General features: G+C 46.6%; 1 protein-coding gene across 5 annotated transcripts in view; it reads left to right on the forward strand.

Moving 5' to 3' along the window:
- Positions 1-15,913, forward strand: part of LOC138468321 (exportin-5-like) — a 2,334,215-nt gene that overhangs the window by 297,927 nt on the left and 2,020,375 nt on the right. For all 5 annotated transcript variants that reach the window (XM_069608827.1, XM_069608826.1, XM_069608825.1 and 2 more), the window contains exon 9: positions 11,104-11,203. In XM_069608827.1, coding sequence (XP_069464928.1) covers positions 11,104-11,203 — 100 coding nt within the window. The remainder of the gene's footprint in view (positions 1-11,103; positions 11,204-15,913) is intronic.

Here is a 15,913-nt window from a genome sequence, read left to right on the forward strand (position 1 = left end):
TACCCTCTTGGACCCCTACACACAACTCGGACTACAGGTATAGGCAACCCAACCTTTGGTATAAGCTTGTACGGTGTCCAGTCATAATATCGAATACAATATTTTCGAAAGTCAAAATGTCAAATATTTATTCGAAAATAAAAATGTCGAATTACAAAAATGTCAAATTTATTTTGATTTTTTTTCGAATTAATGTTGAAATAAATAATAGTTTATTAAACATAATTGTTTTAAATAAAGGTATATCCATATGGGGAGGAGAAGGGGGGGGGTTGGGGTAGGGGTTTGGGATGGGTTTTTTTAATAATTATTTAATTAATGTTTTATTAAATATATTTCTTTTAAAATTAAAGGTATATCCATGGGGGGGTGTTGGGAGGGGATGGGGAGGAGGGGGGGTTGGGGTAGGGGTTTGGGATGGGGGGGTTGGGGGGGACCCCCCCATAAAAAACATTAGTATTTGTGACATTTTACATAGTTATTTTTACATTGGTTTTTCGATTTTTTTTTTCCGACATTTTATTTTCGAATGAATGACTTTTTCTATTATATGTATGTGTTTTCGACATTTTTTTTTCGACATTTTTGTAATTCGAAATTATGTTTTCGATATTATGACTATAGAAATACAGTTTTGGTAGCGTGTTGAGCAGCCCGGCTTATCTCAAGAGGGGATAATGTGAGCTGTAGTGGAGTTACACAAAGATTCACAGTTACAAGTATTCAAATAAACTTACACTCAAGGTTTCTTGCATAAACAATTATGAATGTATTTATCAGTCGGTTATAAAGCCTTCTTCAGAAGGGAGCATTAGAATACTAACACACAAATGCACTTCAATACTGCACACTCCGAGGTTCTAAATCAGTAAAGACCCTTTTGGGATGGCCCACAGACACCACCTACACCCACAGGTGACTTCAATAACTAGGGTGCTGGGGACATTAATATCTTACTGTTGGAATTTAGAACACTGTTAAAAGTTGGTAAAAGGCAAAGGTTATTAGAACAATAGACCACAAATATTCTTAAGCAGGCAAATTCCTTTAGATTTTCCTAGAAGAGTCATTCAGTTCAGTAGGCTAAGCCAAAGTTAATGGGGGGAAAAAGTCTTGGATAGGATGAAGCACTTCTGGTAAGTAAATGGAAAAGTCTTTGCACAAGTTCTTAGGAGTCTTTGATGACAAGAAGAATCAAATGTAGGGCCACAAGCTGATTAGACTTGTGAGTTGCAGAAGTGACACGCACTCTACAGTAAAAGGTAAGTTCTCTCCGACTTTTTACAGTACCTTGGCAATGAAGAAAAGATGCAGCAGATGACATCTGTTCCTGTGCAGCTCTGCAGGTCTCACTGTTCCTGGGCCTCAGTCGTTGGGACAAGAGGGAGGACGTCGGGGGGACTCCTGCAATACACTTGGATGGTCAAAACTCACAAACGGCAAACTTCACTTTCAGTGGCTGTTCAGTGTTTCAGCTCCTCGCATCTACCGCAAATAGCAACACTGCGGTTCCTGGCTGTCGAGATGGACTTTCCTTGCTTCTGGGGTACAGCACTCTGTTGAGGGGGCTCAGGCTCGGTCAGTCCTGCTTCCTGGGAGTCCGGAGGATCTTCCAAAAGCTCTAGTCCAGCTTAAAAGCAACGCACATAATCTGGTGTTAGTCTCCCTGGCTATACGGTTTCCAGCAGCTACTCTGTGGAAATTCAACCAGCCCCGAGATGGATGTCCAGGGGGCTTACTTTGAAGTTGATTAGTCCCACTAACTCAAGGGGAGAAGTCGTCCGTGAAGAGGCTACTGTTGATGCGAACTTGGCGTTTCGGCACTGCAGCAGGGCTTCACTGGGCAAACCAACGGTCCAGGAGTTGCAGCAGGCGTCCTCTTCAACTTCTTCGGTTCCTTCGTCCAGTGGTCGACTCTGCCTCCCAAGCCAAATGACTCACCTTTTATTCAGTTAGCTCCCATTCATTCCAGCCTAGCTGTCACTCAGCAGGGTGGCTGTCCTTGCCGGACAGTCAGCTGACGAATCATCACAGAGTGCATTTCGGTCTCCTAGGAGACTAAGCACAGGGAGTTTTGAGCGCCTCCCTCACTTCCTGTCTACCCCAGACACTCTGGAGCCAGAGGCGGGCTTCACTTTTGCCTTCCGCCAAAGGCAAAATGAACAGACCAAACCTGGTTTGGCGTGAAGAGTGAATCTCAAGAAGCACCTTTCCACAAAGAAATGGCGAAAAAAGACAGGGTGCCATTTTGATAAAGATGGCTCCTGTGGGTACTTTACTGTAGCTGCGAATGCAGCCTGTGGTAAAGGCACACCATGGTAGTTCAAACGAAACCACTTATACCAGCCATTCAGTGAGAAAAGGGTAACATAAAAAATGTTGCATGAGAAACTAGGCAAAGGGGATACTCGGCACTCTATTGTAAGATAGGGTGTGCTGGGTCTAGTAAGTTACAATGGTAAGTAAAGTCTACTTCTTAGAAGTAGAGCACGCACATCCCATGAGGACCACTCTACTTGTAATGGCTCGGAACAGACCTCTCATCTGTGCTCCTATACTTGCAATGGCTCAGAATACACAGCTCATCGAGGCTGCTATACCTGTAATGGCTCAGAACACATCTCATATGGGCACTTGTAATGGCATACAGTGTTGGTAAAGCATCTGCATTCAAGCATGTGCTGCATCTGGTCAGACACCTCTAACTCTAGAATTCCCAGCCTAACAGCCAAAAGGTGGTTTGCACACATCTAAAAAGGAGCACCAGGTGGTAAAGCTGCACTAGATATTTAAACGGAAAAGAAATGTTCAACTTTTTGGATATTTATTGGTGCTATGTTAAAAGACAAACTGAAAAAACAGGATTGGAAGAGCAACTCTGAACACCAATACAGAATAGCAAAGGTGTGGTGGGGACGGGGGAGGAGGGGCGAACGGACAGAGGACCAGCTAGACAATCCAAAACAGGAATTTGAGCAACAGGAAGAGGGAGCAATGAGCTACATGATAGGGCAACAAAGAAAGTGAGAAGGGAAGCCTAGTTAATAATAGGACAAACCCAATAGGAGTGAGGGATGGAAGCAGAGCAAGAGACATTTGGAGACAGTAAAAAAAAAAAACAGATCAAAAGCAGGTGGGGAGAAATGGAAACAGAAAATCAAGACTAGAGAAGGGCAGGCAAATAACATAGGAGACAGTGCAAGAATAAATCAAAAGGAGTAGCAACCACAACCGAGAAAACAAAAAACGGATAAAGCCAGAGTAATGTCATGAGAGAGGAAGAGGAGTTGTATCAACCGATGCAGCATGAAGTAAAAGGTAAAAACCAACAATAGAATGCAGAGATGGGTGAGGCAGAGTGACCGAGAAATAGACCGCAAAATGTGGCATCACAATACTTAAGGGTGAGAATTAGTGTCGGAAAGTGATAGACAGAGGAAAGAAAGTAGCAAAGGGAAGGAGAGATGGAGCAAGAATATGGCAGTGGCTGTCAAGCAGGTAGTGCCACTCAGCAACAGTAGTCCCCAGAGGCAGAGTAGTTCTGCTGGTAGAGTGAGGGACTTGATTTATGAATCGCCTGATGTAAGTAGCTGGCATCTGTAGTACCTCTTAACTGAGTTTGTGCCCAAGTATCATGAAGCTGGGTAGTACGCATCTACACGGTTCTTGCGTGGGGATGTTTTCCACTGGTGCAATAAACTTAGATCCACTTTGAAATACAGCTGTTTGGCACTTATTGAACAAAGTTTAAATTTTACGCACAAATTGGATAGTTGTCAGACACTTTTTACTCTCTTGCGAAGGAGGAACATCATTTTTACTCAAATTGGATTTACTCTCCAATTCTAAAAATTGGGCGTAAAATACATACTCGAATCCTATCTGAGGCACTGGTGGCTAGTGACCTAAAATGACTGCCACAAGAGTTTTGTTTGCTATTTGGCCGTATTGTTTGGATTTCTCCCCGCCTTGCCAGGTCAGGAATTCTCATATAGTAAAGCTCCAACCTTTGTGGGCTAGTGCTGCCTGTTTTATTTGTGTGGCTCAGGAAGTGGGTGGGAATGTCTAGTCCCATTACACATCTGTGGAGTCAATGTCGATGGGTGTGGGACATTAATGAAATCGGTAGTTGTCCCTGATTGGACCACTGCTGGCTCATTGAATGGTGAAGCTCGTTGCCTTTAGTGGGCTTGCTTCCAGGCCGGAATTGTGGATAACAGGACTCTTGCAGCCATTTCTTCAGATCAGCGTTGTAGACAAAAATCCCACGTAGACAAACGGCAGATTGAAGATACAAAGGAGGCTCCTGAAGAGACCTGGCATTCCTTCCTGTTTCTGGCCCGGTGAAGCCCTGTTGGACTACCTGATCTCTGAAGATCCTGAGCGGTGCTTCAGTCCTTGGACTAGTGGGGCAAACTTGTGTCAATGCCTTCTCAAGGATCCAGCCACCCTGAGCCTTAGGAAGTGACCCTGGACCAGTGGGTGCACTGACCATCTCTCTCGTGGGCTACCTTCGCCAGAGGGGGTGCCATTCTGCGGTTGCATCCGGAACCTTGGTGGTCGACAGCTTGAGGTACAAGTCTCATTCCCTGTGAATTTGTTTCCCTTCCTCAAGGGATCCTGTCCTAGTTCATGCTTTTCAAGCACGACTGGAAGAGTGCCTGCTGTCCTATGCTTGCAGTGGCTGGAACTTGTCTTCCCCTATCCTGTGAAGTGTCCTGGAAAGTCCTGCATCAGTGAATCTTACATGTCCTCATTGCCAGGGGTTGCCTCTGGACCTAACCGGAAGAATCCTTGCACTCGCAGCTCCTAGACACCTCTCACCAGAAGCAACGATGACCTCCAGAAAGTAAACCCCCAGTCGACCCATCAAGTCCTCTCATAAAATTGGAGTTGGATGGGGGAGAAGGGAAAGGGTAAGTTTATTCCACTCCCCACCCCCACTGTCCCCCACCCCCCAATCCTTTGTGCACCATAGGATAACATTGGGAACCAGCCACTTTGCATCCTAATCTTCCATTCCACTGCCTTTTGCTCGTCAAACCTGGGTAGTCGTTTTCTGGAAGATGAGAACAAGATTACTTCTCTAGTAACCTGGTTGAATATCTTTTAAACAATCACAAACACAAGTACAATTCTAACTTGCCTACAGAGGCTACATTCTAGGGAGAAACATTGAAATCCTGTGACTTTTGGGCGCAAAGCCCCCTTCATAGGAATTTGACTGCTGAAGTGAGAATTCACTTGTGACTTGGTTCCATCTTTATTGCATTAATTTACTTACTGCCTGTGTTGATTAAGTCATTTGAATTTGTAAGAACCTATGGTGAATTTGTTTATTATTGAGAATTGTGCAATATCCACTGCTAGTTTAATTTTTTTAGTCTGTGTAAAGGCCTAGAATAAATCTGTTTATTATTGTGACTGGGCGACTCGAAACAACAAATCATGCTGATTTTCAAGGTAGTTCCAAGGGTGTTTATTTAAACTTAAAAATTGGATGGCTGTGATGGCTGTATTTTCTAGGAGAAGATATATGCGCCTAGTGGGGTGAAATCATTGGCACTAGGGCAAGCCGTCGCTCTCTGGTCTACACCGGCCTTGTTCCCGCCTCCCTAACCCTGGTGTCCCTAATGTGGATGTTAGTAGCTCTGGGATTGGTGACCCCTATCTGGGTTTCACTTCCTGGGCTTCACAGGTTTTCCCTAAATCGATTAGGTCTTCAAACTTTCCCTCCTTTTACTCCGCTTAGTAGTCCCAGGGAAGTAGGGTATGTGCCTTCTGCCCTTGTGTCACGTTCACGTCTTTCACACCCACTTTTACCAGACTCTTCACTATACAGTCTCTCAAGCTGCTCTCCCCCTATGTCACTATCCGTCCAATCTCACTCTGCCTTTCCACATTCATCTTTTTGATTATTGCTTCTCTATACTAGGCAATAGCTACTCCAATTATCACACTCCCTGTCGCGCTTACTTCTCTTCCTCTACTCTGTTCTCACTCTGCTACTAACACTATCCCTTACCTTTGCTTCCCCAAGACACTGGGATATGGTGCCCTGCTCACCCCTTAGCTTTCTTTACCTTGCACTACTACTACAGTCAATTTATTTATCTCCCTCTACTCAATGCGCACTACTGCCCTCTTATACAGATAACCACTTTACCTATTTCACTGGCTACTCCCTCTGCCTACTGTCTTTACTCCCAACTACCACTACTAATTCCGCTGGTACTAGCACTATGCTACTTCTACTCTACCACTACTACTCACACTCTCTGCTCTCACACACACACACACACACTCCACAGACCCTCTCTGTCCACAGCTTCCACACTAATTTTGCTCCTCTCCTCTGGTCTCTCAGGCGTCGTCCACCGCCTTCTGTCATCGCCCAACTTTCACGCAGTCTTACTTAAATACCCCACGCCTGCCCAGGATTGGCCAACTTGCCTTAGTAAATCACCTACCTTGCCCCAGGGGGAGTGGCAGGGGAAGGCCATGTGAGAGCTTAAAAGGACTGGTAAGTCCTGCCCCTTTCCAACATGGACCTTGCTGGGATCCATGGTTGTTGCATGGAAGACCTCCCCCTTTGACGGGGCCATAACGCTGGCCCTGTCGCATAAATTCCTGTCTAAATTGTAATATTGTGTATTAGATTGTGTGGACTGATTAAGCACCCCTGACCTCACTATCCTGGGAAAAGCCTCGACTGCTCTCCACATTTACCTTAATGTGGGCTTTGGCTAACTTTTGAGTTCCCTGTTCACTATAACTAGATTGGCCTCCTACAATCTGTCCACCAGGCCAGATTCTAGGAATGCATCAGAACATGTGGCCCAGAAAGGAATTGCAGCGTGGTTGGAGAAAAGGTCCATGGGTCGCATCTGCCGGGAGGATAAAGGTAAGTAGCAATGGTGGGGGCGAGCTGGGTCTGATTGAAATCCCAAGCCACATCTTTCAGAAGCGGCCCGGGTGAATAGGGGAGCAGTGCCAATGGCAGGGTTATTCCTGTTGAGAGGAGAATGGCAATGGAAATGTGCACAAGATCACACTGTGAATAGCCTTGTGTCAAACATGCACTCAGGAACCAAGATACATGTACACTAAAACCCAGGATGTGCAAGTAGTGTTTATAAGCATACAAATATCTGAAAAGGGATTTTGGGTAAGCACTTGGAAGCGCCTTATGATTACAAGGAAAGTTGGCAAGCTCATCGTCCACAATTGCTGTTGCTGCTTCTGTTGGCGCTAAACCAACATAGAGGACAAGCAAGGACAGGGTCTGTGAACTAACATTGATGGCATTATAGAAGGTAACTTAAAGACGATGCTCACACGGATAAGAAACCCCACCTGGAATGTCGGTGAAGCCCACAAACTCTGCTGATGAAACTAGGAGCAAGAAAGACTGTAACAGCAAAGGAAGTATAACTTAATACATAAGAATGACGAGGCAAAAGTATGAATAGTGCTTACAGGGTAGTGGGGGAAACATAGGCATTTACACAGGAGCTGTACACAGCACACAATAGGTAACCAAGAGAGATGTTAAAGGTATTTGTACTGCGCACCGTCACCAATGGAATTTGTCCCCAGGCGGATCTGCAAACAAGGCGGGGTGTGTTCATCTAGTGAAGAGGGAGTAGGATAGTGAGAGAAGTGGTATCCTGTTAGCATTTCAGTTTTCACTGTGCGATGAGCTTGGGTATAAGTGTCTTGATGTCCGTCCTCGTGTGCTGTTGGTGCAGATTATGTGGTGTTTCGTGTGTTGTGGTGAAGTGCATGCGGTTTCCTGTGTGAGGTGGTTGTGAGGGGTTTTGTGTGAGTTAAGAAATATTTTTGGGAGAGGGAATGCAAGAAGGGGAGTTTTCAGAGGCCCGTGAAGATTTAGCTGCACTGGAAAACGATTATGAAGAAGTGGGGATAGATTCCGTGGAGGGTGAGGCAGAAGAAGGGGAGGAATATTTAAGGAAGGGTACTGTAACTGCAATATTCTATTAGTAAATGCAAACATATTCTTGAATTATTGCATGGTTTGTCAACAAGCTTGTTTGGGTATACGTGTTTTAAATGACATTGAAATGTAAGGTTTACCTGTGCTTTATTTTTGGAAGTGCTATAAACTAAAGTTGAATGTTTTAAAATAAAAAAAAAAAGTATGCAGAAATTTGAGCTTTTTGGTTAGTGGGTTATGTCTCGCAGCTAACATTCACCTAGATTTGAGTCCTGTATAGTGGGAGAAAGGCCTAGGTTTCACAATACAGTGGGTTTCGCAATATAATAGGCAGAGATGGAGGCTGCCCCTAGGTTTCACAGTACAGTAGGTTTCACCATCTAATAGATAGAAATGGGGTGGGGTTACACCCAGATTTGAGTCTTGTATAGTGTGAGCGTGGCCTAGGTTTGCAATACAGTAGGTGTCACAGTATAATAGGCATAGATGGAGGCAACACCTAGATTTGAGAGTTCTGTATAGTGGGAGATTGACAATATTGACAAATTCTCTGAGAGATGCAGGTTGACATTCACAGTTCTATCTTCATATTCACAGTTCATCCCAATGTGGCACTATCTAGATGTGGCTCAAGGCAAAATTAATAATTCCATAAGAGTGCGAAGCAGGCTAACGTTCACAGTATTATCCCAGTGTAGCTTGGTTAATAATTCAACAATCCTCACCCTTTGTGCTGTTGGTTTGTATTGGAAGCCTGGTCAGCTATGTTCTGAGGTTAGGTAGACTGGCAGGGCTTTCTGGAGTAGAGTGATTGCTCTTCTGCCCACCCAGGCCACACAGATGTTTAAGAGAACACCAGGAACAGACTCCAGGAGGAAGTCTCCAGGAGGAAGCCTGCCTCGGCTCTGCACCTACTCCCACCTGTGGGGATAAAAAAACCTTGGTCATCTTAGACTCCACTCTCTCCTTCTCCTCTCACATTTCAAAAAAGTCCAACTATCAACTGCACCGCCTTAGAGGCATTCTACCCTTTCTCACTTTCCCTCAGAGGCTCACTGTCTCCAGAGCCCTAGTTCTCTCCAGGCTGGACTACTGCAACAGCCTCTTCCTCAACCTACCTGCTTCCGCCCTGCGCCCTCTGCAACTCATCCAGAACAGAACCACAAGACTTATCCTTGGCCTCAAGCCCAGGGCCCGCATCTCTCCGGCGCTGAAATCCTTTCACTGGCTCCCTTTGGTTGCAATGATCAGATTTAAAACCCTTTGCATTGTCCACAAGGCTTTCTGGGCCCTGGGACCTTCTTACCTTCAAGGTTGCCTTCCTAAATACTGTCCCTCTCAGGCCCTCCTCATCTACCTCCAACCTTCTGCGAGTGAGCCAATTCTCCAAGCAGAGATTTGGAGGGAAATACCTTTCCTTAGCAGGTGCCTCCCTCTGGAACAGCCTCCCTGCCACCCTCCGTCTTGAACCTGAAATTCACAAGTTCCGGAAACTCCTCGACCTTCCTCTTCTCTTCCTTCTCTCTCACCCTACCCTGCTAACGTAGTTCTGTGCTCTTCCTTCTCTCCCCCCTTCCACATAGCTTATTGACTGGCCACCTGGTGTACCTCAGAGTCTCACAGGTCCCAGGCACCCATGCCAGTCCTGCACTTGCCACAATGCCCTGCACCCCACTGCACTTGAAATAAAACCCTGAGAGCTTCTCTGCTCACTTCAACAGTCTGACTAGGCCCAATGGGTCCCCTGCCCCTCCCTTGCGCTCCCGCACTTGCACGATCTGTATACAGCCCTGCCTGAAGATTGTCTGTCTATTCTCTCTGGTCTTCACCCCTTAATGTTCACTTTGAAGAAATGCAGAATCGCCGGCAGGCCTTTTTGCTATATCTAAACTGTTAAATGTATCATATTCACTTCATCTGCCTGTGCAGACCGTTATCGTCTCATAAATTCAAGGGGTCTTGGCGACTGTTTTTCCCCTGTGTTCCTTTCCTCCGGGAGTGCTTAGAAACACTGCCTGTGTATGGGCGCTATATAAATAAACATTACCATACCAAGTAAAGGAATGGGAGCTGGGGAAAATTACAAGTGCGAAACCTCCTGCACCCCCTCCCAGGAAAAGAAAAGGGTACAAAAACAGGGAATCTCTCAATGAGTTACACAGGTTACACAGAATAGGGCAAGGTCAGAGGAATAAAGAACACAGACAAACTGGGCTGAAAAGGAAAACATTGGAAAGTGCTGACTGCAAACCAGAATTCAGGAAGCAGAACTTACTAATGAGCATACTAAATTCGAAATCCATTAACAAGACACAGGAAACTACGAATTGGACACTAAGCAGAAGGACAAGGGACCAGTCACAAACGGGAACACTGCGACAATGACCAGCGTTAGACTGAAGCAAACCAAAGCTTTTAAAGCTGCCAGATGATCGCATACCTCGGGTGTACTGCATGCTAGAACCTGCCAGCCACAGGTGCTCTTCATTTCCACCCTTGCAACACAAGGTTGGGTGGGGGATAAAGTAGTGGGCAGGCCACTCTGGGAAGCATAGTTTCTTTGATTAAAACTGCATACCGGCTGCCAAAAACCTTGAATGGATACGGAAGGGAAGTGAAATGGAGAATGGAGCTTTAGAGCTCCCAGATCACCACAGCAATGTCTTGTAAGGTTCGGAAGGAAAGCGCAATAGGGAATAAACCCAAATCAAGCTAACAAGCAGCAGGAACAAGAGCAAAGTGAGTAAATCATGACACTCCGTGGTGCCGTGCCCCGTGCCCCGTGATGACTGGGAGCAGCATGCTGAGAGCCCTGCTGGCAATACGTCTCGTTTACCATTGGTCAATCAATGGGCTATACGAGATTTTTCAGCTGCACCACCTCATACAGTTAATAGATGGACCAATGGGGGAAGTTCCCAACCTTCTGAGGAATATAGTTGGCATGTGTAGGCTGATTATGCTCCTGAATAAATGGGTTGGTAAACCAAACCACTCCCAAATGTGTGAAATGACAGAGGACAAATGTATGATGTATCCTTTTTATGTGACATTTTCATTAACAACTTGGAGGTTTTAGACTGGTGATTTATCCTACTCACTGCTGCTGTTTTATACCCTGTTTTCACCCTCTCCCTTTCACATAGAGTGTCTGCCGGTGAAGCTGTGACAAAGGAGCGCTATTTCATTATGAAGAAACAATGTGAGCTTTTGTGCGTTGTTGGCGAACAGCTTTGCCGTTCAGTGGTAATTATCATCTTGCTTTATTTCTTGTGGTCATTCGTGCCACTATGCTCTGTGATATTGTTTTGTACATTTGGGGGTGGGGAGGCTGGAATATTAGTCTAGGTTATTCTTGAGGAATTACATTACTTGTAAAAAAGAGCCTGCCACAAGCATAAAGTTGGTTTATTAGCATTAAGTCTACTATATTTTTTGTTCCCCATCGTGGAAATGTCATCCTCCTTGATAACCTCTTGTAGATGGAACCTTTTTCACCAGGAAAAATCATCTTCCCCTTTAAATTTAGATGCCCATGGGGGCGTGGCTCTGGGAGCATGCGCTCCCCTGACTCCACCCACCGAAGCCACTCCCCAGTCCTCGTTTCCAAGTCTCCGTGAACGGACCGCTTTCACTAGTGCTCCTGAGTTAGGCCTCGGCCTTCACGTGCTCTTCCCCAGAGAAGTACTTTTGTCTTCCTTTTCTTATTTTTCAATCAGGGAGTCGCCCCCAGAGGACCCAAAGCATTCGTTGAGCAGAAAACCAGGCCTAAGGTAGGTGCACTGTTCTCCTCTGCGTTAGGTAGAAACCTGTGCAGTTCCCTTAAGGACCACTGCAAAAGGCTTAAGACTACAGGTGTTGGCAGTAAACCCAATTGGTAGCAGTCTGTACCACCCAGATTTACCTGGTAGCTGTGGCTGAGCAGCCAGACTTCTCTCAAGAAGAGTTAGACAGTATATAGAGTATACAAGATGGGTACTAAAATACAGTAGCACAAGCAAACACTGAACAGAGCTTGGGTATAAAAGTATATAATTATTTATTTAAAAACACACTTTGTAAAATACACTAACACTAATATGGCAAGCAAGTTCAAACAGTCACTTATAATATATATACATCCCTGATTACTTATTGAACAAGTCTTAGTTAAAACACCACTCATTTACAGACAGAGGTGAGCGCTTAACCTAAGATGGCACTCCAATAAGTTAGTTAAAAAGGGAAGGAAAAAGGCAGAATTAGGAAAATACACAATACCAACACTTTGAGAACCAGAGCAAGTCAGAAAAGGCAGAGTCTACTGAGGAGCAAGAAAGTCATAGGCCAGGCCCACTCTTGGAGAGAGCAAGGCGGAATGTGTCCAAGATCGCACAGTTGAATAGTACTTTAAAGAGTCGTTGCAGGTAGTTCGAAAAGGGTTGGATCAGTTCAGAAAAAGTTAGTAGGTCCCAAGTCACCCCAGGATAGAATGTCAAGGATTTACGGCACACCTTGAACAGTCTGTTGCAAGGGAGACCAGGAGGGACACAGTACCTGAAATGGTGAGAAAGCGCCAGCGGGGGCAGTTGTTCCTGGCAGCGGGTGCAAGTCGGTGCTTCGTCCAGGGGAAGAGAAGATCTCGGCGTGGAGGAAAGCTGGAGGTCGTTGCACTGCCAGAGAAGAAACCAGCTGCGTAGTTTCCTGGTTAAAAGGTACTACCCTTTTATTCGAGGTAGTGGTGAAGCGTGGCTATCCGGCCGCCGGGGTGCTTGGCACCGGCGATTCGACCACGAGGCGATCCAGGAAGGAGAAAGAGGGCAAACTGGTTATCCCCACCAGTTCAGAGGAAGAAGACTCTCCGGGATGAAGATCTTCTCTATCGTTGGGAAGTGGTGAGACGGTTCAGCAGTCAGAAAAGGCAGAGTCTACTGAGGAGCAAGAAAGTCATAGGCGATTCGACCACGAGGCGATCCAGGAAGGAGAAAGAGGGCAAACTGGTTATCCCCACCAGTTCAGAGGAAGAAGACTCTCCGGGATGAAGATCTTCTCTGTCGTTGGGAAGTGGTGAGACGGTTCAGCAGGGCTCCACCGGTGGTGTCATTGTTGCAGGTCAGCTCAGCTTCTCCCTCTCCCTCTTCGGATTCTTTGGTCCTGTGGCGACTTCTCAAGTTCCAGTCCCCAAAGTCTTGCTTTTATGCAGAAAACCCCCATTCATCAGTCCTAGCTGTCACTCAAACATGCTAAGTGGTGAGCCGGGTGGCTCACCACTGGGCCAATCACACGAGTGCGACTTGAGTTGCCGAGGCAACTCAGTCCAGGGTGCCTAAACTCCCCTCCCACACATCCTGTAGACCCAGACAGAGTGGCACCACTTTTGGTGGCTTCTTTGCAGAAGCCCACCAAAAAGTGGAACAAGGGGCTCGACTTGGGTTGGAGTTACAGAGGCGAACACAAACGCCATTTTAAAACTGAGTCCTGGCAAAAAGACCCAACCGGGGAATAAATATTAAATAAATAACTTGGCGGTATCTTTAACATTGCACCAAAAAAGTGGTGCGTTTAAAATGAATGGGAAAATCCCATAGGAAATATTCCGGTGGAATATTTTGCGTGGTAACCACTGCCACCAGCCAGAAACTCGACGAGGGGGGACTGCACAGTGCCCCCTCGAAAAACACAGGAGCAATCTAATTACCCCTACCAGTACTTCCACAATATGATGATTTGTACTGGTTCTGTTCACAATTTAAGACTAGTAAAGTCATTGGTGACTTTACATGCCCTGGGAGAGAGTAGTCAGTCCCAGGGTGTATGGAGTCTGTTTGGGGGTCACTATGACACCCCTGTGGTACTGCGCTGAGGGTGCTGTGTAACACGCTTACCAAAAATACATGAAACTCTATGGCGTAAAAGACCCCATAGCCCATAAAACACATTACAAAGTCAAAGGCTATCTCAAATCATGTCTAAGAGTGGGAGAAAGAGTCTCACTCTTAGTAGGAGAAAAAAGTAAACCCCAAAAATCCAGCAAAGCTGCTGGGGGACTCGCTAGGTTTGGGAAATTGGCCTTAACAGAGAATTCTCCCCAACACTCTGCACCCCGCAAAGGCGACTCCTTTCCCAGGAAGAGCACGAGCGGGAGGGACTTATCGGGTCCTAGTATCAGCACACATACCTAGGCCGCTTCAGCTACCGGCCAGCAGACCGAGGGGTTGTGAGATCCTACCGGTGACTGCTGAGGGACCGCAAGGTTCTATTACCGGGTCTCAACCTGAGGTGCTACGCTCTAATACCGGACTGATGTCTGTATGCAGCACTACCGGTGCTGCAGCCAAGGGCACTCCTCCTACCAGGCCCCATCCTGGGATGCAGGGCAGGCATCGACCTCCATCGCTCTGCGTCCTAGAGGAAGCGGGGCCCAGCATGGCAAGCGCCGCGACCCAGGCATGTGGCATGTAGCCGGACAAGATGGCCGCCTGGTCAGACAAAATGGTGGCTCGCCAGACACCATCCACCTTTGGGGACCAGGTAGGGGAATGAGTTTCCAGGTGGTACTAGTCATTGCCTGGCACTTGGCACATGGCATATCCATCAGCGTTGCAGGGAAGATACCTCACCACATACAGCAAGACAGGGTGCGCCCAGCTCTCAGCAACCCCTGGGCCCTCTGCCTATGCCGGCCCCCCCAAGCGCTCCGGCCTGTGAAGACCCTCTGTTAGGGAGAATTCTCAGTAATATGCCCATTCCTTCTACCTTGGAGACCCCCAGCAACTTTACTGGATTTTGAGGACTCTCATGTATTGTAATGTGATCTCTGAACTCAGTATTTCTTTTGGTTGTGGAGTCTGACAAACTCCATAGGCATCATCTTTTACATTGTGGCACGCTGCACCTTTAGTGCAGTGACACAGGGAAGTCTTAGATTGCCCCAAGGTTTAAATACCTTCTCTGGGATAAACTTCTGTTTCCCAGAGCAGTAAAGTGAAATTGACTATACTAACATTTGTAACTTTCTAGACCCAGCACATACTATCTTACAATAGGGTGCTGGTGGGATTACTTAGCATCCCCTTTGTCTAGCTTCTCATGTAACATTTTTGTTATCCTTTCCTCACTGAATGGCTGGTAGCAGTGGTTTCGTTTTTTTTACTACTGTGGTGTGCATGTAGCGCGGGCTGCGTTGGTAGCTGCAGTATTGCACCCAAGGGTGCAATTTTTGTCAAAATGGCCCGGTCTTCTTTTTTCGCCATTTCTTTGTGGAAAGGACCACCTTGAGATTTTACTCTGCGTGCCAAACCAGGTCTGGTCGCTTTGTTCGTTTTGCCTTTGGCGGGATTCACGAGTGAAGCCTGCCTCTGGCTCCACGGTGTCTGGGGTAGGCAGGAAGTGAGGGAGGTGCTTGAAACTCCCTTTGCTTGGTCTCCTAGGAGACCCAAATGTACTCTGTGATTGGCTGGCCAACTGTCCCGCCAGGACAGCCACCCTGCTGGGTGACTGACAGCAAGGCTGGAATGAAAGGGAGAGAACTGTATAAAAGGCAAGTCTTTTGGCTTGGAAGGCAGAGTCGACCACTGGACAAAGGAACTAAAGAAGAACTTGAAGAGGACGCCTGCTGCAACTCCTGGACCGTTGGTCTGCCTGGTGAAGCCCTGCTGCAGTGCCAAAACGCAAAGTTTGCATCGACCGAGAAGCCCCTGCAAGGACGACTTCTGGTGGGACCAATCGACTCCAAAGTAAGCCACCTGGACATCCATCTTGGAGCTGGTTGAATTTCCACAGGGTTGCTGCTGGACACCATAGAGCCAGGGAGAGGAACACCAGATTGTGTGTGTTGCTTCTAAGTTGGCCAAGAGCTCCAGGAAGATCCTCCGGCCTCCCAGGAAGCTGGACTGACCGAGCTTGAGCACCCTCAAGAGTGTGGGACCCCAGAAGCAAGGAAAGTCCATCTCGACAGGAACCACAGTGTTGCTATTT

The sequence above is a fragment of the Ambystoma mexicanum genome, chromosome 4q, assembly GCF_040938575.1.
Source record: "Ambystoma mexicanum isolate Mex_15411 chromosome 4q, UKY_AmexF1_1, whole genome shotgun sequence".
NCBI classification, from domain to species: Eukaryota; Metazoa; Chordata; class Amphibia; order Caudata; family Ambystomatidae; genus Ambystoma; species Ambystoma mexicanum.